Here is a 20,315-nt window from a genome sequence, read left to right on the forward strand (position 1 = left end):
CTCACTGCCATATCACTCTTCTGTGATAGGTAGATGAGGCACCTGACATTTTGAGAGGTTAGGAGAGGAATCAGGTCCCACAGTTGTGGAGTCACATTGCTGGGATGCATACCTTGCTCGGTCTAGCCGATTCTAGATACATCCATTTTAGTCTCTAAGTGAAAGGTGTGCTTGGATTGAGGCATTGACAGTGGAGTTGGGTGCATTTAGAGTGTGGAAGGAAAAATCAATAAGGCAGTTTTTTGGTAGGGCATTTAAGCATGTACCTTCCTCCCTCATTTTCTTGTCAGAATAGTGATCCTGGTAGTCCTGTGTTCCCTGGGTTGTGAGGATTCAGCGAGGTCATGGGTGTGATGCCAGTGGTCTGGTGTTTGGCTCACTGTCAGTGCTCCATAGATGGTTGTTAGGTTGGGATTTATGGGTGATGATTTTACCATTAAGCAAGATAAGGAAGGAAAAGTAACATCGTCAGAGGGTTGGGATGTGTGGCCAGCACAGACACCTTTGAACCAATCATGTCTTACGTGTATTTGAAACCAGCTAGTAAAGGGAGTGCAGCTCCAAAGAAAGGTCTAAGCTGAAGATGGAATTTTGAGAACTTACCATGAACATTCTTCATACTAGGGAGATGAGGCTGAGAGTTGATAATTATTTTAAAATAGAAAAGTAAAGGGGTGCCTGGGTAGCTGGGTCAGTTAAGCATCTGACTTGATTTTGGCTCAGGTTGTGATCTCAGGGTTGTGAGATTGAGCCCCACCTTGAGCTTTTCCCAGACATGGAGCCTACTTAAGATTCTCTTTCCCTCTCTTCTGTCCCCCTCTAAAAAAAATAAAATGGAAAAGTAAAGTATGCAAATGTTTTTCTCTTAGCCTGAGTCTAGAACATTATCACTAGGAGGTACTTACTGGAAGTTTTAAAAGTTGCTTTAGGGGCAGCCCAGGTGACTCAGCAGTTTAGCGCCGCCTTCAGCTCAGAGCGTGATCCTGGAGACCCAGGATCAAGTCCCATGTAGGGGGCTCCCTGCTTGGAGCCTGCTTCTCCCTCTGTCTCTGCTTCTCTCTCTCTCTCTCTCTCTCTCTCTCTCATGAAAAAGTAAGTAAAAAATTTAAAAAGTTGCTTTAAGACAAATAAAATACAGCTATACAACACACAATAAATTAAAAACAAGTACCCTGATAGGTAGCACAGGCTGGAAATTTGAATAGAATTAGGTAAGCTGGTGGATGACTTTCTTAGCAGACAGGGCATTTAACCAGAACCCCTGTTGTCTGGAGGGAATACAACATTTCCTCCTGTAAACTGAACTTAAAGTACTCTACATTTTTTTTTTTTTAAGATTTTAATTTATTCATTCATGAGAGACACACAGAGAGACAGAGAGGCAGAGACACAGGCAGAGGGAGAAGCAGGCTCTATGCAGGGAACCCAGTGTGGGACTGGATCCCGGGTCTCCAGGATCACGCCCTGGGCCAAACGCTGAGCCACCGGGGCTGCCCAGTACTCTACATCTTTGATTTTTAATTCCAGTATGTTTAAAGCTTAACCCAACTAGGAGCCAGGTGCAGCAGAGTAATGGGGGAGAGGGGAGTGTAAGCCCAGGTGAGGCTAAGATGCCCATTTTTCCTACCTTGGTGTGTGGGCGCATTGTGTGCAGTTCTCAAACCTAAACCCCAGATGGCACCACTCACCAGCATTTGGTCCTGCAGCCTTGGCTCTCTGTTTAGGGACAATAAAGAGACAGCCACTCAGTAAACCAACCTTAAGGAAGAATTCTTTCCTCCACTCAAATGAGGCAAGAGTTCTTGTTTCCTCCCCTCCTGTCCTATCCCGCCCCCCTTTGTTTTTCAACCTTTCAAGGATGTAGAATCAAAATGGATAGAAGTACTCTTTTATCTTGTAACTAGATAAAACAAGTTTTAGTTCTTTATATAACTGGTGGTTGTGGGATGTTCAAAATATTTTATTTTTAATAACCCTGGAATCTTTGCATGTCTAGCAGATTTCTTGTGTGGTTGGTTTTTGGCTAAAATTGGCGTGCAGTGTGATATAGCTCAGTGATGATTTTCTGGGCAGATGATCGACAGGAATTTGGGTATAAGCCAGGCCCGTGCAGAAGCACCCCAAGTCCTACTACCCCATGAAGAACCCTCCCAATAAAGCTAGTACATCTTGTAGGGCTTTTATACCATAGAGTATCACGCATTGTGCTGCGGGCTGGAGCTGCCGTGGCACATCACTCACGTGGGGTGTAGGTGTCTCCCACAACTGGAAGTTTACAACCTTTATGTGGTCAGATTTACTAAATCCTTTACCTCTCAGCTGCAGGACTTTAGGTCACACATAGGAAAGCCTTCTTCCCTTTAGGGTAACAAAACAAAACAAAAAACCATTCATCTCTCTTTTCTCCCCAGAACATTTATAGTTTCCTTTTTTACATTTACATTTTTGTTCCATCTTGAGTTTTAACGACAAAGAATGAGGTAGAAATCCAGCCTTGTGCTTTTCTAGTGCTGGAGCATATAACAAGAAGTGAACCTGCACTCCTCAGGGCCTTTGACACCACTGACATCAGAGTCAGGCACACAAAGGCTGGTGCCCAGCTTGATCTGCATGTATTAGCACTAAATTGCATGTGTTCAAATGCAGGCGTTTTTATGATACAGTAAGGCCTACAGTAAGGGGTTAATGCTGGTGCAAGTTACTGAGAAAGTGTAGGAATTGAGACATGAGCTTGGCCTTGAATGACCTTTAAAATTTGGATACAATAAAAGGTAAGGAAGTATTTAGGGGCTGTAAGCCAAAGTGTGGATATAGGAATAAGGATGGTCAGAGAGAGTGGAATAGTGATTGCTATTGCTTAGCAAGCCTTTCATATGCATCATGCTTCAGTCTGAACCTTCTTTACATGTATTAATGCATGTAGTCTTCACAGTGATCATAGGAGGTAGGTACTTTTTTTTTTTTTTGCCATTCTACAGAAAAAGAAACTGGCACAGTCAGATGAGGTACCTGAGGATTCAGAGCTAATTCTATAGTAAGATTGGGATTCAAACTAAGGCAGGATGACTCTAGTACCCCAGAGAATCCCAGCCTGGCTGATGTGAATGTGCCTGACATTGTTAAGTCTGGATTGGACGGTCAGCCTTTAGTAAGAAGGGAGGATATGCCTTCTGGTGAAGCATTGAAGAGGTCAAGCTTCCTCTAGCCATGTTCATCAGTATTGTTTATTACTTATGTCCTGAAAAATAATATAGTGCAGAAATTACACTCTTCTTCATAATGGAACTGATATTTGCTTTCTCTGAGTATATTTCCATTGCTTCCTTTGTTGATTTGCAATTTAATAAACATAACAGACTTTATATCCTAAAAACAGAGAAGCCCACCCAGGTTGGTTTCAATAAAAATGCAAGTAAAAGCATTTTTAGCGCCATGTCTAGAACATAGTAGATGCTTAGTAGTTGCATCGTAGGTATATTGTTTTCTCCCTTCTTGGTCTTCAGGTCTTGCCCTTTGGAAAGTCTGCAGTGGCTTGGGCTTTTTTAATAGATATGATTTATGAAATGTTCTTGTCAGTAAAGATTTTAAGTACTTGATACACTTGAAACAACAGCAGCAATTTATTCTTGATTCACTTTGATAAGTAATGGTATTGCCTGACAGTTGCCAATACTTTGAATTGTTACGCATTTGAAGCTTTTCAGAAATCTTATTAACACGTGTTCAATCTAATATCTTTTTGCAGTGAGACAAACTAAAGAGACCAGTAATTTTTTTTTTTTTAATTGTGAGCTAGAATGGGGGAAATTGTGAGCTTATATGAGAGGAGCTGGACCTATTTTGTTTTTAGTTTGACTTTTATGGAACACTTGTTCATTTGAGGCTTATCTTTGATTATATGTTCAGGTGAGGTAATGATGTCAGGGGATTTTGAATTAGGACTCAGACTGTCATGATTTATGTTATATATTTGAGAAGTTAGAAAAAGAGCAAGAAATTAAACTGAAAGAATGGAGAAAGAAGGGATTCATTTAGGTAAAAATGGAATTTAATGAGTTCAAAAACAGCAATAAATAAAATCCAGAAGGTAATTGACCAAGAAAAACAAAGAAGGCCCTAATACCTGATATGAGGAGTAGGGAGTTACCCTACAGATATATTAAGATTCATTGTGGCATTGTTAGTAGCACAGAATTGGAAACAACCAGATTGTCTCTCAAGAGTGTTCTGGATAAATAATAGAACTCTAAATAGTGGGAAACTGCAGCTGTAGGAAAAAAAATATATATGTGTGTGTGTATATATATATGTGTGTGTGTGTGTGTGTGTATATATATATTTATATATGTAGACCCTTTATATCTTTTTCTAGAAAAATCTTGAAGACTGTTTTAAAAAGCAAAGTATTTAGTAGTATGTATACTATGCTATCCATATATGTGGAAAAGGAAATTAAGATTCATTATATTGATCGGAATATACAGTTTAAAATCTCTGGAAAGGTAAACGAAGCTAATAGGCATGAGTATCGGAAGGGATGGGAATTGGGCAGATAGGGTACCACGAGAGGGTCCTTTTCATGGCCATTGTATACTTTTTGGTTGAGTTTATTAGCTAGTGAAACAAGTAAAATGATATTGGAAGCTCTTCTTTGATTATTAAATGTGTTTGAGAAATCATTTTGGGTAAGGAAGAAATCAGCTTGCTCTATTGAATTCCACAATACTTAATTATGTACAAAAGGCAAGGCATAGTTGGGAATAAGGAGACCATATATGGTAATAGCCTTCTAGTTGCTGAAAGTATAGTCAGCAGACAGGTAGATACGAGTATAATACGGCCAAATACAACAGAAATACAGAAACAATGCAGTGGATGAACAGGGAAGGAAATGTCTGAAAATCTTGCAAAGCAGGGATAGCTTGAACTGGATGCTGAAAGACGTAGGATTTTGACAACTGGTGATGGGGGAAGTGGTGGGCAAATAGGGATAAAGAGGACATCCTTTGGATGAAGGAAGATACACTTGCAAAATCTGGGATGCTGGAGAGCACATATGTGTTTTTGTTTGCAAATGGACCAGTGTAGCCATTTCTTTATAGTGAATGTATAAGCTGTGTTTACTGGTGCAGTGACAGGCAGTCTTGTATTGGGATATATGTCTGAATGCAGTCTTTTTTTTTTTTTTTAATGGAAAATTGCAAATAAATACAAGTAGACAAGATAGAATAATGCAACCTATGAGCTTCATCAGTTACCAGTTCATGCCAATCTTATTCCCTATATACTCTACACACTCCATCCCCCAGCTCTTCCCTTATTTTGGAACAGATCCCAGATAACATCACTTCTTCTGTAAATGTTTCAGTGTATGACTCTAAGAGATAGGGATTCTCTCTTTCTTTTTAACCAGTTGGAGTATAGATTTCCAGTAGCTTCATCAATACCATAAGTAGCTTATTTTTAATAGTTTTTGTTTATTTGTTTAAATCTTTAAGATTCACAGTCGCAATTGATTGATAATGCCTTTGAAGTCTCTTGAGTTTTCTCTCCATTTTTTTCCTCCCTTGTAATTTATTTTTTGAAGGAAGGCAGTTGTTCATCATAGAGCGTTTCCCACTGTCAAGATTTTACAGATCACATCCCTGTGGCCAAGCTCTGTCTGTTCCTGTTGTTTGTATTTCCCATAAATTGGTAATTGAATCTAGGGGTTTGACCTGATCCCGGTTAGTTTCTGTTTGTTTTGATTTGGCTTAGTTTTGTTTTGCTTTACCGTATAGGTCCTATCGGGGTTTCCTGTCAGGAATACATAATGTCTGGTTATCTCTCTTTTTCTGATTTCAGCAGCCACTACTGATCATGTTTCTATTTTAGTTATTCTTTGCAGAGCAAAAAGAATAAACCTGTGTGCATCTTGGCTTCTATGATGCCTCTTTTCTTTCATTTCTTAGCCCTTATAAATACCCCATGCAGTAGAGAATTTTTAAATGGAAATATAAGAGTAATTGGTTTTGAGTGACCTTTCAAAACCAGTGTCAGATAGTTGCAAGATATGTTCTTGGATGAAAAAGAAATTTATCTCATTTTAATGGATTTCCACAGCCTTGATTATTTGTGTTTTATACTTCATTAGATTGTTCTTCCAGTGCATTAGAAGTAAGGCAGCAGGGAAGCAGTGGTGCGGAAGTATACCATGGCAGGTAGGAATTATTCCTGTCTTCAAACCTATGTAAAGACTGTTTAATCTTTGGTGTCGCCTGAAAAGACCTTGAAGTCCAGTATAAACTGGTTGGTCTTCATCATACTGTCTCTGAAAGATGGTTCTTTTCTTTAAGCAAGGTAGACCCTATAGGGTTTCTTAATTCAAAGGACTATTTGGTTATAGTGAAGATTTAATTGTTTGTCTCCTATTTCATTTAAATATTTTTCAAGGTCTTAAATGTAGTCACTGCTCTATTGAGGAAGAAATTTGGGTTTACTTGACCAACCTCAGCATCTTTTTAGACGCTGGTGTCTCCTCAATGTTGTTACAAATGGGGTGACATTCATAAGCTAGAATGCAAGAGACCGATAGATACCCAGCACATGGGGGGCTAGGGCCAGGGAAGCAGCAAGACCTTCATTGGTTGAGGCAGAGCTTAGACTTGTCACTCTGGTTTCCTACAGTGAAACTTTCATAATGCAAAACTCAAAGCAAGCATAGGACATTTTGGGGATAAATTCTCGAGACATTAGTTTTTTGTGAAAGGTATCCATTATGGCTCTTACAACTGCATACACACTTGATTTGATCACTACTTGTCCTTGAGGCCTGTGAAAGCAGTGGTCATGGGCAGAGAAGGAACCAAGCATTGAAAGTACTCTTCAGAAACTAATACTGTGTGAGTTAGGCATGTAGTCTTTCTGAGCGGCAGAAATAGTTTTGGGAATGTTCAGAAGTATTGGACTACTGTTTCCATTTCCTCTGATAAAAGGCATTCTGATATGATGCTCGCATTAATCTTATTATATTAAGATTATTTTTTTTGTCTTTTAGGAGCCTCATTCCAAAGAACGTTCTGTAACCAAGTCTCAGCGTGCCTCTGAGCTACTTCATTATTCTTCCACCCAGCAGAGGAACCCGTTCAAGGTACTTGACAAGAATCAAGAGCCATCTCTCTGGAAACAGTTCACCAAAGGTGAAGGTGAGGAAAAGATGGTGGATAAGAAGCAAAAGGAAAAGGGAGACGTACTCCTGGATCAAAAGGAGGAACGGAAGCCTGAACCCAACTGCTGTATGAAGAAAAATCTCTCATCTGGCCTGGAGGTAAAGAAAAAACAACCAGCACCTCAAGAGCAGCAGCGAGGGGAGAAAACAGAGTTGCAGCATGAAGCGAAGGAGAACAAAGGAATGCACAAAAGAAACCTTTCTGAGGTGAAATCCAAGCAGTGCCATGTTGAGGAGCTGAGAAAACCATCTGGGTCTCTTCAGGTAAAATCAAACATTGAGAGTCATCACGTTGAAAAGAAATCAGAGCCTCTGAGGGAGAAGGAAGCCAAGCCTTTGCCTAGAATTATTCACAGTCAAAACCCAGTAAGCAAGCCCCAAAAAGGGGAACATGTCAGCAAAGAACACTCCAAGAGCTGGGAGGCAAGAGAAATAAAGGCAAGCGACGACCCCAGCTCGCAGACCAACCAGCAGTCAGAGCCTTGGGATGGGCCTGCTCCCGGGGGACCAGCCGCACAGTGTGCGCCACCAGCCAAGGAGTGCTCCCTGGGACAGAGGCTGGAAGTGGCCTCCAGTCATGTTTTCACTTCCTCTAAGCCTCCTTTGTTCTTTGGCTCGACCCTGAACTCACAGAAGGAGGAGAGCCTGCCATTACCTGGTCAGGATATGCAGAGAAAAACACCTCCTGCCACAGGTGGTTCCAGGAAGGTAGAACCTTCAGACCAAGCAGCCCAACGTGTGTACCTCACAGCACAACTGAGGCAAAAGAAGGTAACTGCTGGCCTGCCATGTGCTTTGTTTTTAAGGTCAGAACATCGTTAACTATGGGCCACAAGCTAGTCACGTGTGTTAACGTGGGAAAAGTTTTGTAGGTGGGTGTTTCGTTTCTGTCTTTTCCTATGTTTATATTTTTGGGGTTAGAAAATCAGCTGGATTTAAGAAAAAAAAATAATAACAAAAAAACCCTGTTTTTCACACATATACTTAAAGGAGCCTAATTTCAGAGTTTTCACATTGTAGGCTACTTTAATCTGACACTGTCTTTCTAAGAACTTGAGACGAGAGACCATCTTACAGGATCTGTTTTCCAGAGCACTCTGAAATCGGTGAACATCCAGGCTCTTCCAGACAAGGGTCAGAAGTTGCTCAAGCAAATTCAGGAGTTGGAGGAAGCCCTTGGTGCTCTTGCCCTCTCCCCAGAGCCAGGTAAAACGGGTTATGCCCCAGAACTCGGGGTTTGCAGGAACTTTACAAGAGATGTACGAGAATCCATTTCCATAAAGAATCTGTTGATTCATCCACCTTTCCATTTGATAATCCACTTCCGAGCTTTTCAGAATGCACTTGTAATTTCTAAGAACCTCCTTCATTTCCTGTGGACTCAACTCTATCCCCATCACTTAAGAAATGTTCTGTGTTGTGGTCTTGAGGTCTCTAGCTTGTTGGAATGGTGATGACCCCACCCTCTCTTGACCTCCTCTCACACATAGAACTTCTTTGCTGTCCTGAATTGTAGCCTATTCTTTCCTTGTTTTTGTTTTGTTTTGGGGCAGACACTAATGAGAAGAGTAACACTCAAGTACTGCAACAGAAAAACATCACCAAAGCTACCACTGACCCCCCTCACCTGGTGCCTCCCAAACCCCTGCAGGGTGAGGATCTCCAGCCTCTGGTTTCTCAAGGACTGAAGGCTGCCTGCCCAGTAGCTGCTGGGGGATCCAGTTGGTGCTCTGGAGGTAAGATCCAAGGGCCTGGCCCTGGTGTGAATAGCTATACCTACAAGTTAAATGCTGCCTAGGAGATGTCTCTGTGCCCATGTGAAGGGAGAAGCCATTCTGGAGTAGTAAATTGCCATTATAATAAAAATGCCCAGCTGAGCTTTGCACAGTGTTTCAATTTCTGTGCTTGGCTCGTTTACTGACCGTTTTCACAGGCTGTCATCAATCAGACCAATGGCTGGCACACAGCAGTCATCGTGTAAATGTTTATGAGTGAAAGCTCAAGCTTACACCACGATAAAGTAGGCTGACCAGCGGGCACATTTGCACCCCTGTGTAGGTGTTAAGGCAGAGCAGAGGAGTGACATGAGTCAAGCTGATGACCAAAGACCCACTGAGAACTGTGACACCCTATTTAAATGACTGTTTCCATCCTTAACTTTACAGAAAACTATGGTTCAGAAGTAACTGCAAATAAAGATCACAGCAGAGCCTCACAGATGTGCTGGGATGGGCTGATTTGCCGATCAGGGGACAGGACCTGGGCTCACTGGTCAGCTTGGCTGGCAGTGACTGGAAGCACTAAGTCCAGTTTTCTCCCAGCTGAAGACTGCTAGAGATATAGAAAGGGAAAAGGAGAGAAGCAAGGGAACAAAAAAGGAAGGAAAGGGAGAAAGTCAAAGAGCAGTAATTAATAGGGGATAAGAAATGGACTTGGTGCCAGATGCAGTTGAGGCTAGCCTAAAAAGGAACAGAAAATCCTGTTTCAGGGCACCTGGGGGGGTCAGTAGATTAAGCATCTGACTCTTGATTTTGGCTCAGGTCATGATCTCAAGGTTGTAGGATTGAACCCTGTGTTGGGCTCTATGATCAGCTTAGTCTGCCCCCACTTTGCACATGCACACATGCACACAATAGATAGATAATAAAAATAATAAATAATTTTTTAAAAGCACCTTTAAAAAGAAAAGAAAATGTGCTTTAGTAGCATGACAGTTCTGGCTGAGAACATTGCTGTTACAGCATCATTCAGTAATCATAGTGGTGACTGAGTCAACTAGACAAAAACTAAATTTTATTAGAGTCTTAAGGTAAGAAAGTAAGTAATATGTTTAGAAAGCATTTCATCAAAGCGATTTTTCATTTAAAAATACTTTAACATTTGAAATGGTTAATTGGCATCTGCCTAGAAACCTCCTTCAGGATACTTCATGCCTGAAATTGGAAGCAGTGTAGGGGCGTGAATAGTGTTCCCTATAGGATGAGTGAGCTAACAGCACCACAGTATCTCCTGGCACAGTGCAGTCAGTGTGTGACACACACATCAGGGGCTCTCTCCCCATCTATCTAAACGTCCACGGACTTCCACAATTTCAGCCTTCCCTGTTGCTGACTTCCCTTCTTTGTATCTCACCCTGAGGATCTTTTCTTCCTAAAATAATGATGACATTACCTTTTCCTCGGCTTCCGCTTCGAAACTGGGGAAAAATTAAAAAGCGTACTCAAAATACTACAAGTTATCTTTTTATTATACTTTAATTATTTTGCCCTTTATTATAGTAGGTGTGTGGTTAAATGAACAAACGGAAAATGGGGATAGAAGAGTCTATGGGGAAGGAAACTCTATGGGCAAGAATTTGTAGGCCATGCAGATGTGTTATCTGGCAAATCGTGGATTGCTGGTTCACAGCATTAGCCAGGGTGGAACACTTGTGACACCTTTAGATAACATTTAGATAACACCTTTATTTGTACACAGGCCCCATGCAACAAGATGGGCCTCATGCCACATGGAAAATCATAAGTAAAGCCATTGATGAGCTGCATGAATCACTTGAGTCTCGGCCTGGTGAGACCGCTGTGGCAGAGGATCCAGCTGGGCTGAAGGTGAGCCAGGGGAGACTCCTGGTGCGGAGTTTCCTCTAGGAGTGTCCCTGCACCACAGATGGGGAGAACCTGTGGAGCTGCCCAGCAGAGTGCCATCCTGATGGATCTTTCCTACACATGATGCTTTAGTGGCTTCCCTTGTGGTATTTTCTCCTCCTGTGTGGCAGGGAGGAAAAAAAATACAAAACCCACTTTTTTTGTTAAAGCCATAACGTTCTATAGGTGTATAGCAATAAAAGACTCGTTTATTGAGCTTCAGTGAGTGCTACGAGGATGCAAAGGACTTGCTGCTCTTAATGAACTAGTTGGGGGCAAGTGCATATGCAACATATATGAAACATAGAAAAGTACACGAAAACAAAGGTAAAATGTGCACTATCATGGGCTGCAGACAGTATACAGCAAACAAAAGGAATTCAGAATAAGGGAAAGTCACCGTAGGTGAAGAAGTCTTTATTGCCTGCCTCCCTGTGCCTTAACAAAGTGGCAAGCCCGAAGATAGCAAGGAGGATAGAAACCAAACACTTGGGTTGGAGAGAAGATGCAGGCAGCATTACTAACAGGTGAAGATGGGGAGCAGCAGGTGACATCACTGAGCAGGGGGCCTGACTCACGATGCAACCTGGCACAGGGGAGCAGCTCAGATAGATTCACTCAGGAGATGGGATGAGATCCCATAGAACCTTGAGCCGGTGTTTCCTGAAGATTGTTTTTGTCATGGAGTACCAGATGAGCTGGATTAAAAGACTGGAAGGGGGTGTCCGTCAAAGAGCTGCTGAAATTTATGACTCCCGGTGCAGATCCGGGACCCTGCGTACAGAGAGAATGAGCAGAAAACATCGGAGTGGCTCAGGAGTGAAAGGGAGGTAGCCAGTTAGAGGTCTTGCTTGCAAGCAGTAGAAGCTGCCTGGCTGATTCAAGCAGACAAAGCAAGACTCCCACTTGAGGGGGTGGGGGATGCTCTTGGTAGACATGCTGGCTAGCCGGTGCAAGTCTGTCCCTGGCAGACCAGGATGTGTGGTCACCCTAGGTGAGACGTGGAGTCACGGACCTCTGAGGTGCAGTGAGCGGCCCCACGACAGCTGGAATATTGGGAGGATCACTTCTAGAAAAGGAGAGGAAAGCGTGGAGTCTGAGTAGTCAGGATCCAGCACTCATGAGGAATTTATACTCAGCTTTTGGTTCTTCCCTTTGCCAGGTCCCCTTGCTCCTGCACCAGAAGCAGGCATTGGCCTGGTTGCTATGGCGGGAAAGTCAGAAGCCACATGGTGGAATTCTGGGTGAGTCTGGTGTTATGATAGGAGCCAACATACATATATTGTTTCATTTGGTCCTGTCAGCAGCGCTGGAGTGAGCACTTTGCTGTCCCCTTTTCCAGATGAAGAAACTGAAGTGCAGGATGGTAAAGCAGCATACTCAAGAGTACATAGCTGTAGGGTCAGCCAAGTCATGGCTACAAGCAGAAGCTGACTGACTAAGCAGAGAGACAGTTCATTCTCTGGTGGCACAGGACAGACAGTCTGAGAGATGTGGAGAGCTAGATGGGAGGCCAGACGTCTAGGAGCACGGCCAAAGCCAAGGAATAGCCTCAGTGTCTTCTGGGAACTGTCATGGCTACTTTGTTCCATGAAGCCACCCCAAAGTCAGAGACCCCTGTCTCCACTCCTTCCTGCCAAAAGGATTTCACAGGGAGCCTCTTTTCTCAAGTTGCTCACATCTTCGAAATCTTGTGTGAGTATATGTATTCTCCAGAGCCGGATCACGCTGCCAGGCCTTAGGTGTGGGGAGCCTAGAAAGAAAGTTTTCTGTGTTCTGCTTTGGAAACTCAGCAAAATAAAATTTTCCAAGGTGCTCAGCTTCTAGGAAACATGACAGATGGCCACAATGGCTAGTAAGTGACTATGATAAGGATCCCCAGGACTAGCTCCAGGTTAGATGCTCTGCTAGGAAGATGCACAGCATGGTATCTTACTCATGGCTAGGGTTTATTACAAAATAAAAAAGTAAGATTATTTTGATTTGTTATAAGTCGCAATCTGCAAAGGGAAAAGGCACATGGAGCAAAGTTCAGAGGATACTGGGTACAAGCTTCCAGAGGCCTTTGGCAGTGAAATCGGCCAGGGTGAGCTGTGATGGCACTTGTTAAGATGTTGCTGAGTGGGGGAGTTCAGGCCTAAAGTGTTTACTGGAAGTTGGTCACACTGGCAGCTTTAGGCCTGGTTGGTCCTGGAATCCCAGGCTTCCAGAAGGAAAGCAGATGTTAAGCAAAACCACATTGTTGTTGTTTTTTTTTTTAATTTATTTTTTTATTGGTGTTCAATTTGCCAACATATAGAATAAACCATATTGTTTGTGCGTGCAGTTTAGGCGCAGTGAACCACTCTTAGAAGTCCTGGGAATGGTGGGAACCCTGCTTGAATTCGAGTTTCCAAGGCCGGCCCAGCGCCCTGTCAGCAGGCCTTCCCTAGGATGATGGTGAGGCCTGCTGTGTTAGCTCCTTGTCTACTCAAAGTAGCAGGGCCTGAATTTGAACCAGAATCCACACTGTGACATTTTACTTCTGCTTATGTCAGCGATTATTTAAACTGTTACAGTGAGGATGAGAATATTTTATAGGGTCTAAAAAATAGTAAACTAAATTAGAGGAGTCCAATGACCAGCACAATGACAGTACCTGAGAAATGTTAATTAATGTCCCTCTTTGATGAACAAGTTCAGGGAATGGAGGACTGTTTTGAATTAACTCCATCTATTGGATCTTTTTGGTTTCGGGGGAGTAAAAATTTTTAAAAACTAGCCAGTATCACCAAATGAGAGACAGATACCAGTGAATGCATTAGGTAAGTAACAATACAGCCTGTAGACCAGAGTAAGGTCTAAATTATAAGTCTTGCAAAAGTCATGGTAACATGTCTTTGATCTGGATAATGAATAGCAAGAGCTAGGGTTCATCTTCATACACAAGGTGAAGGATTTGTTAGGGTAGGAAAGAACAGTGCCTGAATCAGCAGGAGCCAAGGTATGCCAGTGATTTCTTCTCTTGAAGTGGAGGTGATTCTTTGCCCTAAGTGATAAACTATCTAACTTCCATTTTCTTTTTCCAGCGGATGATATGGGATTAGGAAAAACCCTAACAATGATTGCCCTCATCCTGACCCAGAAGAACCGAGAGAAAACCAAAGAAGAGGACAAAAACGTGGCATTGACTTGGCTTTCCAAAGATGGTATCCAAACGCCCTCATAGCCTGTTATTTCCGAAATTATCTGAGCCAGCAGAGAGTGGACATTTTTAGGCTACGAAAGAATACTTTTGGTCATGTGTCATTAGTCTATTAGAGAACCAGTGTTAGACTCTTTCCTCTGGCATCATTTCTGATGCTGGATATGCTAATTACAAGTGATGATTGCCTCTTTTGCTATCAACTTAGCTTGACCTGTGATTAGAAGAAAATTTTAAAAAGAAAGCCAAGGCTTTGAAATGGCTCTTACTATTTTTGTTAATGTTGAGGACACAACTATGGGGCTGGTCCAAATTAGTTAATAATATTTTTTTTAATATTTTATTTCTTCATTCATGAGAGACACAGGCAGAGGGAGAAGCAGGCTCCCTGCTGAGCCACCCAGGCATCCCTTTTTTTTTCTTTTAAGATTTTAATTAATACTATTTTTTTAAGGAAGGTTTGTCCCACCTTTGGATTATAGCCACTATAGCAGAAGCTGTTTCCAAGTTTTCTGAAATTCTTCAGCTTTCCAAATTCTCAACAATTTCTCACTTCAACCTCTGTTTTTAAAATAAAATAGCTATCTGTGTGCCTTAAAGGTCCAATGTGTCACGTGTTGGCAACACTGCATCACACATGAGTTGCCATGTATGCAAGGACCTTTCTCAGGTGGTTGGTGCAGATCTGGCTCTCCACTCTCAAGGCTTCTCCTGGTGGCAGCTGGATCCCGTGGCTCTGGGTGCAGTAGTGACATGCTGCATGCACACACAGAGATGGGGTGGTGGGACAGTGGTACAAACACTCTTGCTAGCTGGTTCCTGGGTAATCTTTGCTTATTTTAGGAGTTTTGTACTTCTGTTGTGAGGTGGATGTGTAATTAGGTGACGCTTTTCAGAAAAAAAAGTAATAGTACCCCCCTGTAACGAACCAGCTCAGGCTGAGGTAGGAAATGATCCTGCTTCTACCTCCTGACCACTGTTGGAAGCACATTGGTTTCTTTAGATGGAGACCACGTACTGTGCCCTTTCCTTTCCTCCTTTAGCCACTGTCTTTGACCTTTGTACGGGGGAAAATAAAGAAGTGTTGTGAGTTAAAAGACCACCCCTTTAATTTCCCATTCTATTCTATACTGTGTGTGGAAATAAGAGCAGCAGTTTGTTAAAAATATTGATTGAAGGAAGAATAGTCCAGAAAAAGAGGAGATAACTTTAAGGGTTAAAGACTGTTTAATGAGAGTAATGAGGTGTTGACTTTTTTTCCCAAGACTCCCGTGAGTTCACTTCCCGTGGCACGCTGATCATCTGTCCTGCTTCCCTGATCCATCACTGGAAAAACGAGGTGATGAAACGTGTGAGCAGCAACACACTAAGAGTCTGTCTCTATCATGGGCCCAATCGGGATCAACGTGCAAAAGTGTAAGTGCAGAAACACTGCATTCGGTGCCAGCTCTTAGCATTTTGGCTTGAGGGGTCATAATTGGCTTTCCTTGAGCTTTCCTGTAGTCAGGACTAATGATACTTGAGAAGACTAAAGGCACTTTTCGCCACCCAGCATCCTTCACCTGTGCTAGGAGATGCATCTTTTTTGTTTGTTTGTTTGTTTGTTTACTTTTGTAAAAAAGATTTCATTTATTTACCCGTGAGAGACACACACAAAAAGAGGCAGAGACACAGGCAGGCTCTCTGCAGGAAGCCCGATGTGGGACTGGATCCCAGAACCCCGGGATCACACCCTAAGCCAAAGGCAGATGCTCAACCATTGAACCACCCAGGCATCCCTAGGAGATGCTTCTCTGAAGAGAATGGTGTTCTTTTGCTGTATCCTCGTTACCATCGTCAACAAGAGCTGTCATGGGAGGTAGCCTGAGATGCCCGAGCTGTTGGTCAGGGAGCAGCAGCATTCTCTTGGCGCAAGAGGGTCTGCCACAGTTATTTCATTCTTGCTGAATTTCTGATTCCAAACTCACATTCTTTTTCCGTTCGTGTAAATTGTAACCAGCCTGGTCTTATAGAGCATCTTGGTAGAATATTAATGATTAGTTGGTATGGACTGGCTATGTTTTTCACATAGGAACCATCTATGAAGTTTTAAAATCAAGGGTTTAGATTAGACCTAACTGAATTCCTGAAGGGAGTGGATCAGGAAGCAGGAAGGAAAATGTTTCCCCAGGTGGTAATTTTAGTCCTAGCTTTGCCTTTTGGTTTTAAAGGATTTTTTTGTTTTTTAAGATTTTCTTTTTAAGGAAATCTCTATATCCAATGTAGGGCCCAAGATCAAGAGTCATATGCTCCATCTACCGAGCCAGCTGGGCATCCCTGAAGGAATCGTTTTTTGTTCCTAATTGTGATATGATGGTCTAGGTTGAATACTTGCTGACCTAGTCAAGGAACCGAGTTGTTTCTGCTTCTAAACAATCTCCCCAATCTCTCATATTAGATATTTTATCTCCTAAAGAACAGAGTGGTAGTCTTTCGGGGTGAGTTGCAAAATTGGGGGCCATCAGTCTTCCAATACACCCATTCTCATGAATGAGGGTCACTTTAGCAGATGAAAGGTGTTAGGGCAGCAGTGACAGACCTGCGTGCCTTCTCCATCAGTGGTTAGCCTTTGTTCTAGGGAGTTTTTTTTTTTTTTTGAGATTTTATATATTTGAGGGAGGGAAGAGGGGAGAGAGAGAGAGAGAGAGAGAGAGAGAGAGAGAGAGAGGAGTGATGGGGGAGGAGCAGAGGGAGAGAGAAAGGCAGACTTCTTGCTGAGCAGGGAGCCCAACAAAGAGCTTGATCCCAGGATCCTGGGATCAGGGCCTGAGCTGAAGGCAGATAATTAAACTGACCGAGCCACCCAGGTGCCCTTGTTAGATTTATTAGAAATAAATTGCACCTTACTTGATTTGCACTTCAGTCATACCTGATTTGGTATTCAGAATGTACTACTAGTTGGCTGATTGGAATCATTCGTAATCCTTCTTCTTCGTATGATGCTAAGTCAGCGTGTAGACAGTGTTCCCTCTGAATTAGGCGTATCATTTTATCAAAAGTATTTATGGGCATTCTCTCAGGTGCACGATATTAAGTTTCATTGGAAAAAAGATTTTTTTATTAAGAATCTTTACATATAAAGAGTAGAGGCAAGGTAAACTCAAAGCTTACGTGTGTATATTAATACTCAAATATCAAGGCCAGGTTCATGTGTTTTCAGAAATCTGTTATAGAATGATAAGGCGAAAGATCAGATCTAGATGAACAACGCTTTGAGGGTTTCTTACTTCCCTGGGACTTCAGCATCAATCTAGCTCAAATCATTCCTACATGTTAATTCCCAGCCCTGCCCTACTTCTGTTGTTGCCAGATCAAATCCAGCTTAATATGACTCCAGCCAGAGATTTTCTTTTCTGACTCATGTGATGGGAACAGGGAGGCCGTTTAGCTCTAGTAAACAGGCTATAAAAATGATCAGAGGAAAGACATAAGGAAGCCAAGTAAGTAAAATTTACCATGTATGTGTGGATTAAGGGCATGAATTAATGAATTCTACCCACTGTCCTTCTTCTAGTCAAAGGCATTTTTATAAAGGGATCAACTCCCCCTCTCTTGTCAGTCACAATGTGGAGGGATAGTTTACTGTTTGCTTCCTGTTCTGTCTGCACAGCCTCTCTACATATGACATCGTGATCACTACCTATAACCTTCTGGCCAAGGAGATTCCCACACAGAAAGAAGAGGGAGCGATCCCCGGTGCAAACCCCAGTATGGGGAAGGTGAGTCTGGGAGCCACCAGGGAAATGGAGCAGCACCTCATAATTTAACTGGAGGCCTCCCACAGCATCACATGCAGCAAAGGTACATTCTTGTGAGGTCAGGAATGGCCTGGACATTCCACCTGTGGACACGGAAAGTGCCTTCCTCTCTTCGTTCCTATTTATTCCAGAGCTTTATCATCAGTGATGAAGGTTGAGGTCTGGCACAGTATTTAGTTGTTGTGTAGAGTGAACAGTAACTGCATAGAAGTTGTAGTGGGGCCTGTCACATGAATATGGGAAGTGCCACTTCCTGCAGTTTTTATTTTAGAGCCTTCTGGGTATACTCTTAGGGTATTTTTTTTTTTTTTTTTTTGTAAGATTTTATGTATTTATTTGAGAGTGAGAGTGAGACCGAGAGAGCATGAGCTGGAGGAGGGTCAGAGGCAGAAGAAGCAGGCTCCAATGCAGAACTCAATCCTGGGACCCCAGGATCACGACCTGAGGCAAAGGCTCAACCCATTGAGCCACCCAGGCGCCCCTCTTAGGATATTTTTTTATATTTAACATGAAGAGCAGCATTTTAATACTGGCATTTTTGCATCAAGCTGTTACTCCTGCCTGTCTTCCACCTCCTAGGGAAAGAGGTTGCAGTCAGGCTACCAAGGGGCCTGAGGCTAACTGATAACCAGGGAAGACTGATTGTTTGCTAGGGTGTCCAGGGTCGTCTCCATCAAATAGCATAGAGGCTTTCTGGCATCATTATCATGGGGCTTTTTCTCCTGAAAATGTGGTGCTGTTCCAAGAGCTAATCTTTTGCGTGTTATTTTTCATCAGATCTCCATATTGGGGGAAATCTCTAGAATGCTTTTCCAGTCAGACCAACTCTGATTTCCTGTCGATGATGAGCTTTTCAGATTCCTCACTGGTTCCTCATTGCTTTCGGGATAAAACCGTAGTCCCTTTCCAGGATGAATCAGGCTTTTTATGACCTTGTCCTACTTGACGGGGCTCTTATCTCCTACGCCTTGGCCCTCCCTGTGGCTTCTCCCCTTCTTAGTCCCAAGAGATGTATGTCTGCCCTGCTCTGTCACACTGCTGTGCCTTTGCTCTCTCTCAGTGGAATGCTTTGCCTCTGTTCCCTTTCCAGTTTAGTTTGGGTTTTTTGTTTGTTTGTTTTACCTGCTTTAAGAATCCTTTAATCCTTTGGTTAAATGCCTCTCCTATACCTTGTACTTACTTAAGTCCTAGCACTCCACATATTCAGCACATCTTGAATATCTCCTATGTGCCAGATGCTATTTCAGGTATTAGACGGCAGTGAGCCACCCTTGCTAGGCTCCTCCAGCATGTGTTGAATTATCCAGTGGTACTTAATATATCAACATCGTGCCATAATTAATCTTTCTGCTTATTTTTCTTCTCTGCTCCCTTTTGAGCTCCTTGAGGCTGGGAACTGTGCTTCATGTCTGCTTTCATATCTTACATATAAAAGTAGACTTAGGGGCACCTGGGTGGCTCCGTGGTTTAGCGTCTGCCTTCAGCTCAGGTTGTGATCCTGGAGTCCCTCTTCTTATGTCTCTGCCTCTCCCTCTGTGTCTCTCATGAATAAATAAATAAAATATTTTTAAAAAATAAAAGTAGACTTGCAGTAAATTTGTAGTGAATTTTCGTAAATTTAGTAAATATTTTTATTGAAACGAGTGAATTTCTAGACTTGAGACATAGTGTCATCCTGACCCATGGCCGTTGCTCACTTTTGTGTTTTAACTTGAAGACTCAACGTACAATGTTTTACTCTTAAGCATCTTAAACTCAGAGATTGGGACTCTCAAGTCAACTTGTTTATTTCTACCCACTGAGAATCTCCACTTTTTGATTCTTCAGCTTAATTCTTATTTCACTGTGCCCGACCTAAGCCCTAAAACTTGATGGTTAGAGTGGATCTCAGTACTTGTTCATTGTTTTCCTTATCTTTTTGAAGGCATGGCATTTTCCCATACAGTTGATGATTTTACTTGGGTTTCTTCCAGGATATTGCCAAAACACCTTTGCTTCGAATAGTCTGGGCTCGAATCATATTAGATGAAGCCCACTGTGTCAGGAATCCGCGAGTACAGACTTCCATGGCTGTATGCAAGCTACAAGCCCATGCCCGTTGGGCTGTCACTGGAACCCCCATTCAGAACACTTTGTTGGATATGTATTCACTGCTGAAGTGAGTAAAAACCTTCAGGATCATGGAAATATGAACCGTGTCAGTAACCCTTCATCATTATTTCCTATCTCAAGAGAAAGCTCCAAGAGTGTGCCAGATTATTTCATGTAGCGGATGGCAAGCTTCTGAACCTCTAAAGGGCAAAAGAATTCATGTTTATGAGGAAGTAATCAGTTGATTGGTAGATACAGGACTATGATCACATCGAGCCCCACTATATGGAAAGATTTAGGATGGATTAAAATGAAAGGAAACAAAAGTTCTCTTTCTTCAGTCCAGTGAATGTTTGGGGTTTTTTCCTGCTTTAAAGCATATGGCCCAAGGTTAG

At 42.4% G+C, this 20,315-nt stretch overlaps 1 protein-coding gene across 2 annotated transcripts in view; it reads left to right on the forward strand.

Annotated features, from left to right (window-relative positions):
* Window positions 1-20,315, forward strand: part of TTF2 (transcription termination factor 2) — a 39,580-nt gene that overhangs the window by 5,683 nt on the left and 13,582 nt on the right. For both annotated transcript variants that reach the window (XR_005372639.1, XM_038561881.1), the window contains exons 4-13: window positions 6,134-6,200; window positions 7,037-7,978; window positions 8,299-8,413; window positions 8,761-8,943; window positions 10,685-10,812; window positions 12,011-12,092; window positions 13,917-14,036; window positions 15,298-15,448; window positions 17,682-17,790; window positions 19,803-19,987. Coding sequence is in view for 1 of the 2 variants with exons in the window: in XM_038561881.1 (XP_038417809.1) it covers window positions 6,134-6,200; window positions 7,037-7,978; window positions 8,299-8,413; window positions 8,761-8,943; window positions 10,685-10,812; window positions 12,011-12,092; window positions 13,917-14,036; window positions 15,298-15,448; window positions 17,682-17,790; window positions 19,803-19,987 (2,082 nt within the window). In the remaining variant the exon portion in view is untranslated. The remainder of the gene's footprint in view (window positions 1-6,133; window positions 6,201-7,036; window positions 7,979-8,298; window positions 8,414-8,760; window positions 8,944-10,684; window positions 10,813-12,010; window positions 12,093-13,916; window positions 14,037-15,297; window positions 15,449-17,681; window positions 17,791-19,802; window positions 19,988-20,315) is intronic.

Source organism: Canis lupus, chromosome 17, assembly GCF_011100685.1.
Source record: "Canis lupus familiaris isolate Mischka breed German Shepherd chromosome 17, alternate assembly UU_Cfam_GSD_1.0, whole genome shotgun sequence".
Lineage (NCBI taxonomy): Eukaryota > Metazoa > Chordata > Mammalia > Carnivora > Canidae > Canis > Canis lupus.